Source organism: Temnothorax curvispinosus, unplaced genomic scaffold (assembly GCF_003070985.1).
Source record: "Temnothorax curvispinosus isolate PA1 unplaced genomic scaffold, ASM307098v1 QBEX01004810.1, whole genome shotgun sequence".
Lineage (NCBI taxonomy): Eukaryota > Metazoa > Arthropoda > Insecta > Hymenoptera > Formicidae > Temnothorax > Temnothorax curvispinosus.
The window spans coordinates 23,962-45,159 of NW_020214590.1; the positions used below are offsets into that span (position 1 = coordinate 23,962).

At 38.5% G+C, this 21,198-nt stretch overlaps 6 protein-coding genes across 8 annotated transcripts in view; 4 read left to right on the top strand and 2 right to left on the bottom strand.

Moving 5' to 3' along the window:
• The window catches only part of LOC112454152, a 2,869-nt gene extending 1,512 nt beyond the window's left edge, over window positions 1–1,357 (top strand). Inside the window, exons 7-9 of the mRNA XM_025015388.1 lie at window positions 82–192; window positions 304–559; window positions 1,136–1,357. Coding sequence (XP_024871156.1) covers window positions 82–192; window positions 304–559; window positions 1,136–1,219 — 451 coding nt within the window. The 3' untranslated portion in view covers window positions 1,220–1,357. The remainder of the gene's footprint in view (window positions 1–81; window positions 193–303; window positions 560–1,135) is intronic.
• A 352-nt stretch (window positions 1,358–1,709) lies between these two features.
• On the top strand, window positions 1,710–3,888 carry LOC112454149 (transmembrane protein 41 homolog). Its single transcript, XM_025015384.1, has 4 exons — window positions 1,710–2,132; window positions 2,597–2,720; window positions 2,820–2,948; window positions 3,039–3,888. The coding sequence occupies exons 1-4, from the start codon at window positions 2,084–2,086 to the stop codon at window positions 3,544–3,546; spliced, it is 810 nt and encodes a 269-aa protein (XP_024871152.1). The 5' UTR covers window positions 1,710–2,083; the 3' UTR covers window positions 3,547–3,888.
• Window positions 3,889–4,202: 314 nt separating this feature from the next.
• On the bottom strand, window positions 4,203–5,787 carry LOC112454147. The gene is made up of 5 exons (XM_025015380.1): window positions 5,301–5,787; window positions 4,912–5,173; window positions 4,613–4,820; window positions 4,419–4,548; window positions 4,203–4,319 (listed from the first exon to the last, which is right to left on the bottom strand). Exons 1-5 carry the CDS (start codon window positions 5,626–5,628, stop codon window positions 4,228–4,230), a joined length of 1,020 nt encoding a protein of 339 aa, XP_024871148.1. The 5' UTR covers window positions 5,629–5,787; the 3' UTR covers window positions 4,203–4,227.
• Window positions 5,788–6,049: 262 nt separating this feature from the next.
• Window positions 6,050–10,709, top strand: LOC112454150 (DNA-directed RNA polymerases I and III subunit RPAC1). 3 transcript variants are annotated; one of them, XR_003040696.1, is made up of 9 exons: window positions 6,050–6,173; window positions 6,863–7,098; window positions 7,172–7,231; window positions 7,315–7,499; window positions 7,608–7,792; window positions 8,105–8,293; window positions 8,398–8,649; window positions 8,821–9,053; window positions 9,484–10,709. XR_003040696.1 is itself a non-coding variant. In XM_025015386.1 (9 exons), exons 2-8 carry the CDS (start codon window positions 7,051–7,053, stop codon window positions 8,934–8,936), a joined length of 1,035 nt encoding a protein of 344 aa, XP_024871154.1. In that variant the 5' UTR covers window positions 6,050–6,173; window positions 6,863–7,050; the 3' UTR covers window positions 8,937–8,959; window positions 9,484–10,709. The 3 variants fall into 3 exon arrangements, 2 of the variants coding, with proteins under 2 accessions (XP_024871154.1, XP_024871153.1); XM_025015386.1 differs by having other exon boundaries at window positions 8,821–8,959; XM_025015385.1 differs by lacking the exon at window positions 9,484–10,709 and having other exon boundaries at window positions 8,821–9,132.
• An 816-nt stretch (window positions 10,710–11,525) lies between these two features.
• On the top strand, window positions 11,526–14,785 carry LOC112454151 (gamma-interferon-inducible lysosomal thiol reductase-like). The gene is made up of 4 exons (XM_025015387.1): window positions 11,526–11,706; window positions 13,615–13,808; window positions 13,991–14,311; window positions 14,399–14,785. The coding sequence occupies exons 1-4, from the start codon at window positions 11,595–11,597 to the stop codon at window positions 14,486–14,488; spliced, it is 717 nt and encodes a 238-aa protein (XP_024871155.1). The 5' UTR covers window positions 11,526–11,594; the 3' UTR covers window positions 14,489–14,785.
• Window positions 14,786–14,871: 86 nt separating this feature from the next.
• On the bottom strand, window positions 14,872–19,614 carry LOC112454146 (calmodulin; the record flags this gene model as incomplete). The annotated part of the gene is made up of 3 exons (XM_025015379.1): window positions 14,872–18,387; window positions 18,882–19,124; window positions 19,398–19,614. Coding segments are annotated over 3 exons (489 nt in total), but the record flags the coding sequence as incomplete, so codon positions are not given.
• Window positions 19,615–21,198: the final 1,584 nt, after the last annotated feature.

Here is a 21,198-nt window from a genome sequence, read left to right on the forward strand (position 1 = left end):
ATGAATATCAAATGAGGTTGGTTTTTATGTAATAATTGTTTTATCTATTTCACATATATATATATTTGTATATTATTTTAGAAATGACACCGAACTATGTACAAGCGTGACATCAGATGTAGAACGTGAATCCATAAATAGCGAGAAAACTGTAATAGATGATGAGATTGCAAGAGATGAACAGCTAAAGAGGTTGGTTTTTATGTAATTGTACCTTTTACACATTTTAAAAAAATACTGTAAATAATTTATATGGACAAATAAAATGGTTTTAATTTTATTGTAATTTTATTTTATTTTCAGGAAAATAGGTCAGCCTGAAAGTAACAAAAAGCGTTTGCTCACTCCGAGATATGTCGGAGACATACGCCGAGAGGATTTTACTTCAAATGATACTTGGTACATCTTTCAAGAATATTTAACGAAAACCAAGAGTAAAATGAAACAGCTTGATGACAAAGTGAGATATTTAAATACAAAAGTAGGAAATTTACAAGAAATGATGGATGATCTTAAAAAACGTGGACTTTTTTCTCGTGATGCTTTGGATTTGATAAAGGTAAGGAACTGTGGTAACGTTATATTTAGCTGTGTTACAATTAATTGCTGATTGCTATTGTTAATCGAGTACAATGTATCAAGATTTGAAGAAACTAGTTACGTTGTACAGTATTTATAGGCTAGTCACAATAAGCAGTTTAAAATTCATATTTCACATTATATTAACAGTTTGTTGAAATGCAGGAAAATGTACGTGTAGATTGCTGGTGCTATAGTAAAATTTAAAGAAACGTTAAAGTGTGATATTTGTATGGAATGTTTGAAAAGTGATACAATTTATTCTGAACTTCAAAAAAATTAAAAATAGAGTAATACCTATCTTAAATTATGTAAGAAATAAGATATGCGCTTATTGTCGTTTATAAAACTGCAGAAAAAGTGCGGAGCACAAAATATCTTTTGTCTACAAAAACGTGCTATTAAAACCAATGATTTTATATTAAAAAATGATTAGTGTCATTTAATTTATTTGGGGGAGGGGTAACTTGAATTTCTTTATTAAAAAATCTCTTACTAAAATAATCGTAAGCACAAACTATTAATTAAATAATATTCTGAAAAAATATTTTTACAGAATTACAAACTTACAGCACGGAGGCCAAATTCTAAAGGAAAACGTAAAACAAATAAGAAGTTTCCACAATCGAATTGCGAGTGACGATTGTTATGCAAAAAGGCTGCAAAAACAGAAGAATTCAAAGTCGAAAAAATAAGAATCACTTATTATAATGGGAACGAGACCGTGAAATTAATATCATGGTTCATATCTTTTACAATATATTTTTATTCTCCTCTCCTCTCGCGTGTAATTAATCGTCACCTTGATCGATCAAGATTCTCCTTTCCTCTCAAGCTACAGCCCCGCGGAAATGTGCTCTCGGTCCAGGTCATCGATCTATAGTATACCTATACCTATATAACCTATACTATAGTAGTATATAGTATATCTACAGATTGCACGACGCAAGTCCAAAGTGTGTCTCAATGCGCGAGAAGGATAGCAGGCGATTGCAGCGAATATCTATCTTTTTCTAGTCAGGACCGTAATATATATATCTGTTTGTAAAATTACGAAAGTGAATAGACTTACATTTTGACAAATGAAATCGTAGGTACGGTAGTAAAATTTCTCACTTTTGTAATTTTCACCTCGTTTCAATCCACATAACTCGTTCCTACGTCCATGCGTGTCCACGTTTCTTTCCTTCTCTTCTCATCACCTATGCAATTATTGTCCTCTCTTATTATCTTCACACCTCCAACGAAAGCGCACGAGTCTCTCTCTCTATCGGTGTAAGTCTATGGCCAAACGTGCCCAATGCCAAGACAACACGAGGCTGTCAGCTGATTTTCGGTTTCGGAGGCTGTTATCGGAGGCGACGGAGGCGTTTTGCACAGTGCAGCCGCTCTGACGCGAGTATTGCATGCCAATTGTGTGTCCACATGATTGATATCAATTGATATGCACTGAGATAAGATTAGACTGTCGGAGAAGACGCGCGGATTGGAAATCGAGCTCGCGATGTCCGGAGAAAGGCGAACGATGAGCTCGAAGGCTAACGTGAAATCAGGTGAGACAGGATCACGCGATTGTTTTTTGCAGGGGGGAAATGAGAAATGTGTCGGGAAGTTGGTCTGCGAGTGTGTAACGTGCGTGCGTTATCAGAAATGGCGCGGCGCGAAGTGACACGTGTAAAAGCGCGTAAGTAACTCGATGATGGTTCGAATGGAAAACTCGGTAGATCCACGTGTATCTGCACAATTTATTATATTTACTGACTTATTACGAGTTTTATGTACTCTTTGAATAACTCCAATATTTAATCCAGTGTATTTTAATTTTTCTTTCGCTTTCGAAATTGAAATATGGGTGTCTGTATTCTTTTCTTTTGAAAACTTCTTTGTTCACGAAAATTTTAATAAATTAAAATATTAAAGTTTATATATTAAGTATATATTCAATTTTATATTAAATAGAATTAAGTATATTTATATATTAAATAGATATGTAAAATTCTTCTTGTATACTTTGCAGGAGTGCCCAGAGCAGCCAACAATGAAGTTTCGACAAGAAGAGCAGTAATAACTGTTGGCCTCATCTTTATAGCCTCATTGACCGCGTTATTTTATGTATATACGAGTTTTCCAGAACTAAAAAAGTAAGAACAAGCCGTTTATCCATATATCTTTGCATTCGCGCTTTCATACGTTTTCTATGGGACATAAATATAAATCCCTTGTGTGTGTTTCTTTCATAGAGACGAAAGGCAATATATGAAGCTGCCGCTTCACATAGAAGATGCCAAGAATCTGGGGAAACTGTTGGAACGATATAAGGACTTATATTACTTCCAAGTAATGGCGGGATTGTTCATCACTTACATTTTGTATCCTTGAATACTCTAAATCGTGTAATTTTGTTTTTCAATCTCCCGCACTGAGGTAGACGGTGTGTTCCTTACATCACATCTCAATAGCTTGCAAACATTCGCCATTCCCGGCTCGATCTTTCTCTCAATCCTGTCCGGATTTCTGTTCCGCTTTCCGATTGCCCTACTGCTCGTCTGCACATGCAGCGCGATCGGCGCCACCCTGTGCTACTTGCTGTCCTCGCTGCTGGGCAGACGGTTGCTGTACCGATACTTTCCGGAAAAGGCAAGAGCATGGACCATCATCGTGACCAAGCATCATGACAATCTGCTAAACTATATGCTGTTCCTGCGGATGACGCCGTTACTGCCCAACTGGTTCATCAATCTGGCCAGTCCAGTGATCGGTGTGCCGATGATGCCGTTCACCGTCGGCACCTTCTTCGGCGTCGCGCCGCCCTCCTTCGTCGCCATACAGGCCGGCCAAACGTTGCACAATCTCACGTCGTCGAGAGACGCGTGGTCGTGGAACAGTGTAATCATACTGTGCGTGTTCGCGTTGTTCTCTCTACTACCTGTGCTGTACAAGCAGAAGCTCAAGAAGAAGTTCGAATAAACGTCGAAACGTTCTATCGACGATACCCTCAACGTGACATTTTGATATTACATTAGGAAAGCTTTCCGATCGTGTTCGTGGAGTGGAATATTCTATAGAATAATTTCTTAGAAAATTGAAAAAAAAAAATTATATCAAATGCAAATAATGTTGGGATTAGGGTCCGCTTTCTCACACGGTGTATGCATTTATTTATATTGGACACATGCATACGAGATAGCATGACAAATTCCTGCGAGCACAACTTCCGCATAACTTATTTATTATTGTTTGTAATTTATTTCTACAAGTGTGTCTTAGATTACGTGAAAACATCGTTTAAAAATGAAAACCAAATATAGGCGAAAACCGGCTTATTTTATTATGAGTGTCACAAATAAGCCTATATTTTTTAGATAATATATGTCAGGAGATGATCTCAGGAAATATTCTACGTTGATAGGCTGCTGAATTTTCTTTTTTATTTCATGTGCATTGTATTATACCAGAAATAATATTTTACTCGAAATCTAAATCCGCAAAAAATCTTATATGCGCGAATATATATCAAGGATTGAAATTAAAATAAATAAAAAAGGAATATCCAAGATAAACTTAACATATAAATTTTACTAAATATGCTTCATCGTTATTGGCTGCATCGTTTTGGCACATATCCACGTGTTCTTGCTATTGGTGATATCAACAAAACGAAGTTAAATAACCAATAGAAAGATCAGTAGCATTGTACACTGGTAGACTCACGGGTCTCCAATACCACCAATTGTACCATACTTAAGAACATAAAAGAAAAAAATAAAATATAAATAAAATATATAAAGAATATATAAAGAAATGAGTACGGATCATTCTGTAAAGTTTCTAATACTCACATGTATGTCCAGCGGACAATAAAATGGTCGAAGATCTACAATGTTGAGCACACTCCGAACTCGGTATCATTTTCATCAGTCTCGCACCAGCCGCGCACCGTATTACGATATTGCTGCACTCGGGATTGGGCTGAAAATTTACAAATTGGCCGTCATCGCCGAGACACAACAAAATGAGAATGCTTCACACGTACCAACGAGTAAGGCGGTGATCTCGATTCGTCGATAAAAAAATATTTTTCTGTGCCTTGACTCCACCAATTCGGGGTCTCCGCTGGCTTTGGAAATAACTTTCGGAGTATTCTGCTGGGCCTCATACGGTTTACTCTCCAAGATACGTGAGTGCCAAGGGAAGCGGTACGGAACGTGTCCAATCTTTTGCCCATAACATCACGGATAATTCTGTACAAGTAATAAAACGTGCACAAATTTAATCAGATATGTTGGACAATTTAAAATTCTGTAGATCGTATTGATGTATGGGGAAACCAACTTGAAAGTTTCATTGTTAGAAGAGATTCTCTTAGCGTCTTCGTCAAAGACGTCTCGGTTATTCCAATATAAATTGACTAGATCTTTCATCTTCACCTTCGTGTTATTCTCCGCTCTAGTGTATGGTATACCGACGTTGAAGGATCTGCTGATATTGTGGCCGGTCAAATCTGGTACGGAATGGACCATGGTGCAAGGCCAGCAGTCCATATCGTTGACGTAGAAATACGGATTCTCTATCAAGCACCATTCGTCGTACAATTCTGAAGTGATAAATATTACTAAGTATATATCGCAACAAGATACTCCAATATTATATTAATTCTTATATACTATTATTTTTCATGTTATTATAAAATGTGACATATTAATTATTTGTGAACTACAAACCAGATAACGACGGATATAGGCTGACAATCGGTACAGCCGCTTTGCGCAAAACGTATAAAACGGGGTAAATGGAATTTTGTGAGATTCTTATAAATAAAACGTTTAACCAACTTCGGCATAAAAATAACAATACGACGGAGGTAAGGATGAGTGGCAAAATAATTCGTAGAGTCCTCCGTGATTTATTCGATCTTCTCGAGTACTTGGCCTCCAATTGTCGGAAACAAGCTCGAAATATTTCCGACGTTTGCGCCTCCGAGACATTATGAGCGGCCGCGTATTGCCTGATCTGTCGTACACTCTCTCTATATTCGTCCAAATCGACCATAATCGCGAGTCTCTCGACACAGTCGCGTAAAACTCAAATCGCGCGTTATCACTATATAATTACATAATTACGTTCTTATTTACATTCTGAAGCGCGCAACAACAGTCCTGTCACTTGGCTGTCACTTCTGTTTGCTTGCACTTTCTCGTTTAACTTTCTGCACCTCTGTGCACAGCTGCACTCACGCGCACTTTCTCTTTTTCTGTTTTGAATATCCAAAATATAGCCACGTTTCATGTTGCTTTGCGATTTAGTTGTGAAATTTTATACTATTACTATTTTCCATTTTATTCGAATTGCATTCCGATATTTAATTCTTTCGATCTGTCGCGTATTTTTTTAAATGCGAATAAAAATTAACTCGATAATGAAAACCTGCCTTAAAGCGAGGAAGAGCGACATCGAGCGACGTAATCCAGCAATACTGCATACTGCTTTAAAGCGCCAAGAAGCGCTCCGGTTCTGGCTGGCATAAAAACGAAGGCTTGAGCGAGCACGTGGTCATTCTCATTTCAAGATTCGACAATACTTGAAACATTTTTCGGGTAAGACGGCATTTTACTTCAGCGATGTATCGTCCCGTTGTCCGTAAAGCTTGACAGACGTGATGACACAGACATGGTTATGCGGTAACCACACTAACCACAATCAAGTTGCGGTTTTTCTTTTGGGTAACTTCATTCACCGGTTAGGTCTTGGGGTCTATCAATCCGGTACACGTGAATCCTGATAATGCTCTTCTTCTGTGTCAAGCCGGTTCTACAATACGTTGCAAACGATATATGGCAACTGCTGGTTGAAGTGTTATTTCCACGTTGCGCTTGTCAAAAGAGAGTTGGCGAACTTTTAACTTTTTTTAGCGACAGTAACTGGCAATCAGAAATAACACATTTATATTGTAGAACCGGCTTTACTCCCTCAGAGCCTAAAAGTGATTTTCAATCGACTAAACTCCGATTATTCAATTAGCGATAAATTCAATCAACAAAATTATTTACAACAACCGGCTGTAATTCGTCGTCGGCAATCTAATTATTCCTTCCCTCAAATCATTAAATAACTATCCAAATTGATAAGTTACTTGACAACTTAATCGTTGATTAAGTTGGTCTGAGTTTGGTCAAAGCTACCCTACATATTTATTATTTTATTAATATTTTCATTGTCTTCAATTGTTGCTGGATTTTTTAGAAATATTTTGTTGAACAATTCCAATAAAAGAATCTTTTTACAGTTGGAGTTTGTTGGAGCATGCCAAAAGTAAGGATTCAAAAGACAGCAATTGCAGGTCAAGAAAATTGTTAAGTATTAAAAAATCAGTAGTAGAGCTGTTGCTTAGGAGTGTTACTAGAGGTGTTACTTATTACTGAAAAGAAGAAACAGTAATATTACAAACCTCAGGTGTCCAAGTATAATTAAATAATGGAGAAGAAAAGGGATCCACGATGGATTATGAGGGAGCATGAATGTGTAAGTTTGTTGGGAATCACTTAATACATTTTACTTTATACAATGTGTATATATAACAAATTTGTTTCAACAGTTTGAAGAATATGCGTATAACACATCAGACAAGTCAACGGCACTTGAGAAATTTATAAAGGTAACACATCATGAAGAAAACAATATATCGTGTGTCAATACATGTATCGATATATATAAGTAAACATGTGTTTCTTATTGTAGAAGTTAAAGATAAATATAGTACGCGAAGAGGACAAAGAAATAGAATTCGATTTAATTGGCTGCCATACTTCGCTAGCTAATGCATTTCGTAGGATACTTCTAAGTGAAGTGCCAAGTATGGCTGTTGAGCAGGTGTACATCATAAATAATACTAGCTTGCTCCAAGACGAAGTACTTGCACATAGGTGAGAGAAACATTAATGAGTTTTTTCCATTTTTACATTGAATGTTCTTACTTTATGAACATTATGCAACAAATTGTACAACAAATTAACATGTATTTTGCCTTCAAGATTGGGCCTTATACCTCTTCGTGCAGACCCTAGATTATTTGAGTATCCTTCGAACAACGGGAGAGCGGATGATGAGGTTAGTGATCAAGATACTCTAAGATATGAGTTGAAGGTCACGTGTAGTGTGAATCCACAAGCGCCAAAGAACTCTCGTCTTCCAGAGGATATGTACAGGAATAGCAAAGGTACTTGACTAGACATCTCTTTCTTCTTATTATATTGAATTTCTGATTGCAAATTAGATTACAATAATTTTAGCTTCGTTTATTTCGTTTCTCAATCATAATGGAATATGTAAATGATAAATATAGATTCTCGATTGCTCATCATTTATCTCCTTTACTCATAACTTTTAACTCGCTATTTTCTTATAAAACCGAGACACAAATGGGATGAGGTCGAGATGGGCTTTTACAGATTTATTTATTATTATGCTAGTTTCTAAACATAATATTAATATGATATACATAAAGTAACGTGCAACATTCTTTTTACAGTTTGCAGTAAGGATATTAAATGGGTGCCGATAGGTCGGCAAGCAGATATGTTTCCACGTGGAGCGGAACAATTTGGTGTCCTAGAAAACGACATATTAATATGTAAAATGCGTCCCGGTCATGAAATCCACGTGTTTATGCACGCAGTCAAAGGCATCGGCCAAGATCACGCTAAATTTTCTCCTGTGGGTACGTAAGAGTTCTGTGAATAAAACATTTTTTTACAACTCAAATTGTTTAAAATAAATTGTCTTATTTATGTCAGTGTTGCCTAATAAAAAAAAATTGTTTAGCCACTGCATCATATCGCCTTTTGCCGGCCATTCAGCTGACCAGCCCTGTGAGAGATAAGGACGCGGATCTTCTGCAGAGCTGTTTCAGCCCCGGCGTAATAGAAGTGGTAGAACAAGAGACGAACTCGGGTCAGAAATACCGCGAGGCGCGTGTCAAAAACGCTCGCTACGACAGCTGTACCAGAAACGTCTATCGTTATGATCAACTAAAAAATTGCGTGGAACTGAGTCGGATAAAGGATCATTTTATCTGTAAGTACGAATAATCTAGATATCTAAAAATCGTTGAAAAAGGAAGAATCAATTAAAATTTAAGTTATAGTCATTAAGTCACAAACGTTTCACTAAATGTTGAAGTTATTGCTTATGACAGCTGAAAAATTTACATATATAAACTGATTTGTGTGTATTCTTGATTTCTAGTCACCATAGAATCTGTGGGAACATTACCGCCGGCCGTGCTATTCGCGGAAGCCGTTAAAGTACTCAAGAATAAGTGCAGAACATTTCTCGCAGAACTGGAAAACATAGAAAACTAAATTCAAGCAAAATGATCTTCTCGGTGAGGCAAAAATCATCAAAAGTGGCCATCAAAAATTTATCGCCGGGCAAGTTTGGCCGTGCGTCTTGTGAATAGTAACAACAAGATTTTGCAAGTAAATCAGTGACAATTAGTAATATCTATATTAACTTAACGATCTATTTTTAATTGATTAATAAAGTTATTTTACTGAATTTTAAATGCCTTGTTAATTGATAAAAATAACCCAATTAATTATTAATCGTCATTGAGATTAATTGGAGAGGTAAAAACCACATTGGTGTAAGTCAAAATTTTTTAAATATTTGACTTACACCAATGTGGTTTTCACCCCTCCAATTATAAGTTATAAAGACAGTTTATGTCTTTTATTAAGACTCCTTTTAGAATTATATTAGTAATGTAAATCAGTAAAAAGTTCTCTCATTAAACTCTTAATTATGATTCAATATTAATCACTCAAGCGTTATTTCTCAAAGCGTTGCGTATAACAATCGCAATTAATAATCATCAATTTTGTTGCATTTCGCTCAAATATGTTTTAGGTATGAGACGCTGGCGACAGTTGTTGATCGTCTCCGAAGCGATATGTTTACATCCTGTGTTTTTGCCAGATTCCTGTAATATCCGAATAACAATAGACATTTTAATTCAATGATCCCCTGGGGCGACGCGTGATTCATTGTGAAAGCGGCCGACTGGTAGTCGACAGGTCTCACGTTCGAGTCTTGACTGTCACCTCACATATGTCTTGCAATTCTTGCAAAAGATCAGATCCTGGGGCTTTATATTTCTTGAGCCTAGGGATCTAAAAGAAAGGAGAATGAGTGGTCTCATAAGGCCTGGTGCGGACCGGGTTGGAGTTGACAACTCAGCCTTAAAAATCAGAGGGAGTCACAGATAAATTTCTTAGTTAGATTTACGTGAAGTTAGGGATTTGGTAGTCCTTTTTCTATTTTTTGTGATCCCCTACATCAATATGTAAGATCAGCGTGACAAGAAACGCAAATACATTCAAGATTATAATATTCGCAAGGAAACGTTATAAGCTTTCATATTGTTTATTTATAATCATCATGTTGATCTCCTGAGGAAAACTTTATTAATATGTAAATATTTCAAGAGGAAAAGTAATTTAAGGAATCGCGCGTAAATGTAAAAGTTAGTTTTTCGTTAGTTTATCGTCCTTGGTATCTGGTAGGTACTGATGATCAAAACGCGCCAATAAATTTCGCAAATATAAGATATTGAAATAATAAGATAAAAGAAATAATATCCTGATTCTCACTTTAATTGATATATTTCCACTATATAGCGATCATAAAGAAACAAGTAAATTTTATAATAATCAGTAAAATTCAAGTCTATCACCATTGTCGGTGTTATTTATAGCGCGCCGCTTTATTTGCTTAGAAGTATATTTACATGTAATACAACAGTAACTTGACACTACTGAATCTTTTCTACTTTGCTATTTATTTAATACTATGAAATATAATAAATAGTAAAGTGGAATCTTATCTATACTTGTCATTCCTCATTACAATTTGCACTTAAAAATTGAGGAAATTACAAAATTGCCCATATATTTTATTATTACTGCTAAAATTGTTATTAAGCACAGAAGCTCAATGTATATCAATTTTATATATATTAATGACATTAGCTAGAATTAATCAAACTCACGGGATATTCCGCGACCGTCAGAATCGATCATTGCGCAGGTCCACAGGGGCTCGCGCTTTTACGCATCGGTGCATTTCAAAATTTCAAAAAAAGGATATCGCAATTTTTCCGTCTGCGACGTCCTTTTTAGCTTCGTATAGTGCACTATACTTTTACTTATGTAGAAAAAACACTCGGAATGAAATAAAAAAATAAATATATACAATGTGTGCGAGAAGAATCAAGATCGAGGAAATTAGAAGAAAAGCACGAGAAGCGTATAGCTGGAGAAAGGAAAATTCAAATTTGTATTAAACCATTTTGATTTTTTTCAAGGAATTTGCGAATTGGAAATTGAAATTTGATCAACCGAGCTAAAGCGGACTAAGATGAAAGTTATCCGATTGGTCGAAATTCTCTCTCCAACTTTACAGTCCACAATACACGCTTTGATAGGAGCTTTACGCAACGTCGCAACGTCACGAGCTGCATGCTGCATCATGCTGCATCGCCGCGTGCGATAATGCCGCGAGAAAGGACGAGAAGACGAGAACATAAGAGAGAGCTAGAGAATTAAAAAAGGGAAAGAAAACATTCGCAAATCGCGCGATTCGACACGCGGCAGCTGTAAATCCCGTTCGATCTCGTCGGTATACCGCGTGTCGAAACTGTCTCGAATCGCGGCGAGACTGGCGAAAGGCAAGAGAGCGAGAGCGACAGAGAGTATAATTCGAGGACTTGACAGTCCTGTGACCTGTGAGACTCGAGATCGATCGGACGAGCGTCGCGCGTCGCGCCGCTATCGCTATGTCGGCTGTCGCCGCCGGCCCGCTCGACACTGGAGAACCAGGAGAACGTCAGCGTTGCGTCAGCCGGCCGCGCTAACGAGGCCGCCGTCGCCGTCGTCGTCGTCACCGCCGTCGCGCCGGCCGCGCCGCGCGGAAAGCGGAGAGAGTCGTGCGCGTCTCTCGCCGCGACAACAGCCGGGACGATGGGGTTAGGCTTCCGATGGCGCCTCGTGTTCCTGCTGCTCCTCGGCCTGCTCCTCTGGCAGACCTCGAAGATCTGGCTCGCGTTCCTGCAGGACGGCCCCGCCACGCCAGGTATAAAAGAGCGGCGCGCGCTCTTTCTCTCACCCTTTCGTTTCGCGCTGCACCTGTCGGCGGCCCTGCGAGCCTGTCGCCTCGCCGGAGAGGCGGCCCGTTCTATTCGCCCGCGCCCGCCCGTTTCGCGTGATTGATTTTTTTTCCTTTTCCGACGGTGAGGTACCTTATGCGAGGAGCGGCTAGCGACGTGCGTCAATCCCGGTAGCTGTCGACGGCTACTCCCCGAGCGCCCGTCGCCCGAGGGGCCGTTAATCGGCCCGCGCGAATCGCCGCTTTCGGAAAACGATCGAGGAATCGATCGTTCCTTGCGGCGAATGCGGCGATCCGTATCGGAGGTGGCATTTTTCTTTTCCTTTCTTTTTTTTTTATATTAAAGGCACGATAACGGCTTACTTTGAGAGAAGGCCACAAATTGATATTTCTGACGATTATGCTCGTTGCGCAATTTTGCCATTTGCCGACCGCATCGTTATCTGATACCTCGTGAAGTCCGATCGACGTGTGAATAACGTGCGATCCTCGATTTGTCGAGCGTCGAAGCGTATCGCACGCGATTCGAATGCAACGTTTGTTAAATCGCAATATATATGTATATTTTTTTTTTTATTCAACAAGGATTCCTTACGACTGGTATCTCCAGCGAATTACGTCATAATTCGACGGATGCAAAGTACGCGATTCGAATTAATTGCACGCCCGTGAATCGTATGGAGGAAAGATCGATGTAATGGAAACATAATGCGCGCTGGAAGAATCATTAGCTGGATATTTTACGCGATAATGACACTAAGCTCGCGTCAAATCGACAAAAAAGAAACCAAGCTGCCATTTGTCAATGTCCTCCTCCCCGCAAGATAAGCCATGATTCACGGATTGACGGTTTTCCGTATAGAAGATTATGTAAAAAGTACTGTCGCGCGGTTTCCGTTTTACGCGACAAATGATCCACGATGAGGATGATCGCGAGATAACGCAACGACGATACAACGATCGAGCTCGAGATAGCGATTACCTTTGTCTCGGTATAATGATAAATAAATGATAAAATCAGTTATTAAAAACTGAAGAATCTTGAAATTATAATTTATATACGCGTCTCATTCATATTTTCGAATCAATATAAACACAAACATTTTCTAATATCGCCAATTTTCTTAATTAATCGCACTATTGCAAATCTTTCGAATACTGAAATTTTTTTATGCGGAATTCGAAATTATAAAAAGAATTTATGATCTCTCGTGGAAAATAATCCTAAAATACTCGAGGTAACAATTGTTTGTTCAGTAGTTGTAAAAATCAACTATTAAAAAGTACTAAAAATTAAAGAATATTGAAAATACTATAATTTATACACACCGTCTCATTCATATTTTTAAACATTTCCTATCGCTAATTTTCTAATCGCGCTATCGCAGATGTTTGTCGAATATTGAAATTTTACGTAGAACTCGAAATTACGAGAAGAAATCACGGTTTCTTGCGAAACCTAATCCTACTGAACCGAAATAACGATTGCTTATCCATAATGGTGAAAATCGGTCATTAAAAATTGAAGAAATTTGAAAGTATTCGTAATTTATATACACGTCTCACTCATATTTTCAAACCAAAATTAACGAGATGAACACAAACATTTTTTAATATTGCTAATTTTCTAATCGTGCTTTCACAAATGTCTTTTGAAATTATAAGAAAAATTTGATATTTCTTGCAGAAAATAATCCTACCTGACCGAAATAATGATTGTTTATTTAATAACGGTAAAAATCGATTATTAAAGTTAAAGAATCTTGAAAGTATCGAATGATTTATGTGTACATCTCATTTATATTTTCAAACCGAAAGTTAACGAGATAGGCACGGACTAGGTGTTTCTTAATATTTTTATTTTATTTTATGCAGAACTTCAGGTGAACCAAGCGGCGACGCCGTTGAGCGAAAAGGATGACCCGGCTTCTCAGAAAGTGCACGTGGCTGTGTATTACGAAGCGTTATGCCCGGACTCGCGTAGCTTCGTTTTAAAACAATTGGTCCCGACGTATCGAAAACTCCCGGCGAACGTGCAAATCGAACTGGTACCGTACGGTAAGGCAAAGGTAAGAAAATTCGTTGCGATCAACTTGCATCGCTGTTATCAATCTTTCGTATTATATTGTCAAATAATATGACTAAATATATCGCGAGGGAGAACCTGCAGTCAATCGAAACAATTAGATCGGTGGATCAAATGGAACGGCAAAGCTTCCTCTAAAGTTACATTATTCGATTTCCGATATAGACGGTGAAGACAAACGATGGGTACCAGTTCATGTGCCAGCACGGACCGATCGAATGCCAGGCGAACATCGTGCACGCTTGCTCCATCGACGTCATTGAGGACCCATCGGTGCGACTGCAATTTGTGGCTTGCATGATCGAGAATAACATTGACCCGGTTGGAATAATGAATACGTGCGCCGGGCGTATATCCGTGGACCTGGAGTCTATGAAGAAGTGTACGAGCACCGCAAGGGGAAAGGAACTCTTGGCCAAGTACGGAGAGATGACGAATTCTCTCGTGCCGCGGGTGTCTTTCATACCGACGATTACTCTCGACGGGGTGAGTGTTGTTTCGCTTTGTGATCGCTAAATAAAAAGTATATAATGCAACGATACGTCGAACTGACTAAACGATGTGCGTTTTCAGAGCTCCGAACACCAGGTGAGGATACTGAAAAATTTGTTGAAGGAGGTGTGCCTACGTTTCAAAGTTACACCAAAAGAGTGTGTATCGTGAGAGCACGCGTTGTTCGCAACTAGCAAAACATATCTGCGTAATCATCGAATTTTGTTATTATGTTACACGAGTTTAAAAAAAGACATGTACGAAAAATATAGTATTTTTCAAACAAAAAGAAAAAGAAAATTGCTGCCCTTTCTTATTTCTCAGTAAGACAACTTCATATCTTGGTAAGTTCGACCATTAATTGCTGGAGCGTAATCAGACGAAAATAACACGCATTTATCTCTCGGCGCATAATTGCACAGAATGGCGCAGTTGTAAGGTTTGTCCGTAATCATGTGTAAGAGATATCCCGCATTTTTTTTTTTTTTTTTTCGTTTACATCAGATACACTTGGTCGTTATTTTTGTCAGGGAGATAAAATCGCTTGTATTATAGATAAACACCAGTTTGCTCCCATATAAGTATATAGGAACAATTTATTAACTTAATATCAACACTTTATACAAACTGTGCCGCTTTATTTATGTACGACAAGAAGTGAAGAACGCCTTTGAGATACGGCAGAGAATATACTTACATACACTAGAAACAATTTTCGAATTAGAAGTCTGAGAAATCAAGGAGCGTTAAATTGAATGAATACGTTCAAAGTAGTAAAAAAAAAAAAAAAAAAACGAGCACAGAGTCTACATATTCGAAATAATCTGATAGAAAAAGAATCTCCTCACTTTGCAACGTACAACGTTCTCACCTTGTTTATAGCGCAACGAGCTTGCTCATTTTTAAAATTGCGATTAGCATAATCGAATTGAAAACTCACTTCGTCGATCAATTTTACGTTCGTATGTACACATCGAAATAAATACAAACGTTCGATAGAAGCAGGATGTGTCTTGGTACCTCCGCAAATACGGTATAAACGATGTTTTTTTTTTTTTTTTTAAGAACAACAACGTGTATTTCAATAACAAAGATCGAGGGGACGCTAAATTAAATATTAGAAGAGCTAACGCTTCAATATTATTCGGTAAAGATTTGGCATTGCCTCGATGTTAACGTTCACAACAAGAGCTTCCATGCGCCACTCTTTCTTTCTCTCTCTCTCTCTCTCTCTCGCTCTATCTCTATCCTCGGCGCGCGAAAATTCTTTCAATAAATAGATTTTGCGATACGGATATAAAATTACTATTATATTAAATACTGGAATAGAGTCTTTGTAACGTAAGAGACTTAATCGCTAGGTATCAGTGTTCGATGAAACGAAGCGGATTTTGGAAGCATTTAGATACAGATGCCTGTCGAATACTAACGACCACTTTTACAAAAACGAGTGTGTGTTGTTGACAATCTTTTTCATTCTTAATAAAGTGTAAGTGTGGAAATATACCTCGGACACAGAATAACCACAGTTTTACAAATAGACCCAATGTGTGCTTCTCTTTTTCTCTCCCCCTATATTTTTTTTCGGGTGTTTAATGGGGAGCGAGATTTCCTAATTACAATTAATACCGTACTTTCTTGTAACCTATATCTATTCTTCTCAAAAAGTTTTCGAGGGTAGCGAGAAAAGTCAGAGATATGTAAAGTGGATCCTGTTCATAGATACACAATGAAATATTCTCATAGCAAAGTATCTAGATGCCATCGAACACAAAAAGAGATGGTTGCTGAAACGAGAGGTCCATTAGTAATGAAGGAAACGAATCGAGTAGCTGTGACCTAAAAATGAGGATATACATTTATTTTGTCTTTTTTACTTTTTTTTATCTTTTTTTTTCCTTTTTTGTTTAATGATCAATGCGATCTAGGTCACCAGAAATACAAGTACTTCTCATTTTGTTCACTTCAATATTAAATAATAAAGGACTGTGGAGGAATTATCTCTTTCATATTTTTTTTCTTAATTTCTTCGTAAATTATTTTATATATATATATATATATATATTACATATATATTATGACTGAACCACCGACACGCATGATGTTTACGCTGTACGGCATTTATGTTCTTTGCTCTCGAGTTCTTAAGTAACATTATATTGTACGGATCGCACAAAAATCACACCAGTTTCTCCGATCTGGTTGGCTCCGTTTTTACGAGACTGGCACGCACCCCTGGGCGAAGAAAAGTAATGCACCGATCTCACTGTGGCCTTTACTTCCTTTAATCCCCCATCCCTATTTTATTTCTCCATTAGATTTACATTATCAACAAAAGTGGTGTCGACGTTGTTTCTCTTTTTTTTCCCCACATTTTTGTATCTTTTTTTTTTGCGCGCATGTATGTAAGGCTTTCCTTAGAGTGGAAGGCAAGTTTTACAAATAGGAGATTAAAATGGAACTGGAGGCAAAACGCACTTTGTGAATATAGTATTATAGTGTTTCTCTTTTTTTTTGCTCTGTGTGTATAATCTTTCGTGTGTATAGTTTCTCGCGTAAGTATAGTTCGTAAAACATACGTGTACGTGTGAGTCCCGTGTGCACGAGCACGAGAGGCTGGATGATGTTGAAAGCGTAAGGAAGAGACTTTTCTTTATTTTTTTTTTATTTTTTCAAATAGGAATGTCGAGACTTCGGATCCTGGAGCTTTCCAACGATCGCGCCGCGACTCGTCGTTCGCGTTCCCGTGATGTCATCCGCCCGACAGATCACATCCCGTTCCGCAAGACGCGACGCGCGCGAAAGCACTAGGTCTGAGCTCCTCGAAGCTCCTCCGATTCTTTCTTTCCTCCACCTTATCTCGCTCTCTCTCTCTCTCTCTCTCTCTCTCTCTCACTCTCTCTCTTTCTCTTTCATCACTTTTTTTATAAATTTTCTCGCTCGTTACTTATATAAATTAAGTTATTCGTTTGTGAGGCATCGAGGGGTCCAGCACAGCTTTTGCATGTAAAGTCGTCATCAATAACCCAGAGGCCGAAGCGCATCGTATTTATACTCTCTCTCTCTCTCTCTTTCTCTCTCTCGCTCTCGCTCTTTTCTCTCTGTCTGGAAAACGATCGGTCCAGGCCGAATTCTCTCTCACAGAGACAAACAAACATTTGTACATGTGCATGCATTTTAACGGTAGAGACATCATCATCTATTTAGCAGCTACGTATCCTAATGTCATCATTCACTATACACGTATCTCGTTTATTAAAAAAATGAACGAAGGAATTCTCGAGATGAATCTTACTCTCGATTGGCAAATAAACTTTTGCTGCTTTTAATATTATCTTACATCGGATTTATACTTTGTCCCTTAACACACACATTTCCTCTCCCTTTGTAAAGAGAAATTACAATTCTTCGACATGCCTTTCTCATGACAAAACTTCTGGGGAAACGAAGGAGGATGAGGGGTGGCGAGGGGAGCAAGATGGTGCCGAAGGACGCGACAAGAGGAGAGGGAAATGGGAGGGGGGGCAGTCGAGAAAGAGAGGAAAGTGGAAAATGCACTTTTTTTTTCTTTATCGTTAGTGCACATGCGCGCGCAATTGTGTGTCTTCGCGTTATCTCATTTCCAAATTTGTTTTATCCAATGGAAATAAGACATCCGAGTGAATATGTATGTGGGTATGTGTGTATACTCTTGGAGCGTGTTGCGTTCGTAACGTGTATCTGTGTAACGAGTCAGTGTCATGTGTGTATGTATACACGCGTAAATATTAGTGTTTTGAGAGATAATGATTTTAGTGGTATAACTCTTTAATTAAACAATTAATTGCCCTGTATTACTTATCGTTAACGATGATGATTTTAACGCGGTATCGGACGTTGACTCTTCGCGCTTTTATAGACATCTTCGCATCCTGATACAAGATTTGTCACTTTCTGGTTGATTCTCGTTTTGTTACATATGTTTTTTTTCTCTGTTTCTTGATTTATTTAATACGTCAACACCACTCCGAGTCGCGAGTTCTTCCGTTACACAGGTTGCATTCACTTTGATGTCATCATTGTGACGAATTCTGGAAAATACAAGGAAAGAAATGTCTCGTTAGTTACGCGTGTGTTAGCTTACATTATGCCTAAGCCAGCAAAATACGACAGTTTTGCTAATAACGGTGAAAAAGTAAACAGATTCGTCAAATATCTCTTATCGTGACGTCAAAAGCGAGAGAAATTACGAGAAGATACATGTGGACCAACTGCGTAACCGCGTAAACTGCTTTTTTAAGAATCATATTGATTCGCGGAAAACGAGATTATGTTGACGAGAAATCGTTTATGTAAATGTAAAAATTACTCGTTATCGTATCGTTGGAAATTTTATTTCGCTTTTAACGTTACAATCCAAGCTGTTCGACACATATATTTTAATTGTAAGTATAGGATTTAACGTTGCAATCATTCTCTCAATATGGAATCGTAAAACGACATACAGTTAAAAAAAGTTCTACACGCGACATTATCGACAATGAGTTTTATTTTACGCTAATAGATAAAAGCGATGCGGTACAACCTTCATAATTAACTTGGCCGTCGCCGTCGATATCGGCCTCCCGTATCATTTCATCTACTTCCTCATCAGTGAGTTTCTCGCCCAGATTTGTCATGACGTGTCTAAGTTCCGCCGCGGATATGAAACCATTTCCATCCTTATCGAACACTCTGAAGGCCTCTCTAATCTCTTCCTCGCTATCCGTGTCCTTCATTTTGCGCGCCATCATGGTCAAGAACTCCGGGAAGTCGATTGTGCCGTTACCTAGAATTTCAGGATTTATATACAACGTCGATTCTACTAAAAAGCGTTGTTTATTTTCCTCTTTTAATAAGAAGAAAAGATGCTTCAAATATCTTGCGGAAGAACGAAAAAGTAACTCCTCCCGGAAATATTAACATTTTTCTTAGCGGAAGCAAACAATCGCGAATGGAAATGGAGGAGTAGAGCAAAAACGATCGATTTTTTCATGTGCGAAATGATTCGTGATGCGCATTACGACTCACACGCGATCGAAAATTACGTAAGGATACGTACCATCTGCGTCTACTTCATTAATCATGTCCTGCAGTTCGGCTTCTGTGGGATTTTGACCGAGGGACCGCATGACCGTGCCTAATTCTTTGGTGGTTATAGTACCATCGCCGTCTTTATCGAATAGCGAGAACGCCTCCTTAAACTCTGCGATTTGTTCCTCTGTGAGTTGGTCAGCCTTTAAAATCGAAAACAGTACAAAGTTTAGCTCTCTCAGTGTCTATGTTACACGAGTTACACATACTAATGTAATAAGTATATCATTACTAATATAATAAGGTATAAGGTATTGAGTACGTTTCAAGATATCCAAACGAGTGTAATAACCATAGTTATTTTTGTACGTAAAATGTGAATTTTTAAACGCCATCTCGACTCATATCTTGGCCTTTGGAACATCTTATTCGGCCCTGTCAGGGCCAGAGTCTCTTTACGGACAGCAGTTCACATCGCTCGAATGCCGGCGTATCATTGAAATGTGTGCGTTTCACTCCCTTTCAGGTAACGTAACAAAAACAAGATAATTACATTCCGGCCTAATTAACGGGTTATCCGCAGAAATCTCGGTCGCACGAGTTTCCGTAAACATTTCCACTGACGCGATGCCGAATAACGCGGGGCAACGAGGCGCATGATAATACCGGCGGAAATAGCACGATGATGCATTCGCGCGGTTTAATTGCCGGCCGCATAAATAAGGAGTTCTCAGACCACTTTGAGGATCGCGCGCGTGAATATTAACGAGGAATGAATTACGCGACCGGCCGCGTAATTCATCACGGGATTCGTTGCGCGATTTACGGAGATACGCCGCGTATCTCCCGCGACGATAATATATCGCGCGTAGTAAAAATAAATTTTGATTCTTCTCCAAAAGTGCGTGCGCGCGTTTAATGCGACAATCCACCTATCGAGCAATCCTCCTTTTTTTTTAATTATCGAACTACGCGCGTGAACGACACGCGTGTCGTTTTGCTCGTTGCTTCGAAAAAAAAAAAAAAAAAAAAAAAACGCAGCCGGTGATATAAATCGCACGCGGCGGTTCTTAAAATGTATTTCCGGAAAATTGTGACAGCGCGTGAATCTTTAGAAGTAACGCGAGCTATTCCTGGACGCTAATTACAGACAGGTGCTGATTTAGCGCCCGTTTGCCGTGAAGTTGAAAGACAAAGTGGCCGCGACGTATCGATTTCTCCGCACGAGACGGATCGTATCGTAAATGTAAATTATATTATCGCAACTTCAAAGCCCGTATCAGATTACGGGATTAGGATTGAAATTGGATTGAAATTTGACAGAGCAAACGGCGGGGGAGGGGCAAAGTTCACTAAACTTGAAATTAGTTTTCTTCGTTAAGCCCGTATCGCACTACGGATTGGGATTGAAATTGGATTGAAGTTTAATCAATGAAGAAAACTAATTTCAATTTTTTGTCAACTTCCCTCCGATTAGTCAAATTTCAAATTTCCAAGCTCGGTCTTAATCGGAGTCTGATACGGGCTTTAAAGCTTGGATTGAAATCTGATCGATCGGAGCAAAGTCCACAAAAATTGAGATTGATTTTCTTTATACCGATTGATTAAATTTCAATACCCAATCTCAATCTTAATCAAAGTCTGATACGGGCTTTATGATCAATTAAATTTCAATCCAATCTCAATCCGTAGTGTGATACGAGCTTAAGAGCGGTCATTATATACGCGTGCTTTTCCCCAAGCCATTTTTATCGCCGTCATTTCTCAGTAAGCTTCTCGAAGGGCACGTAGCGCCGGCGAGAGCGTAATTAACTACGTTCTCGCATTAA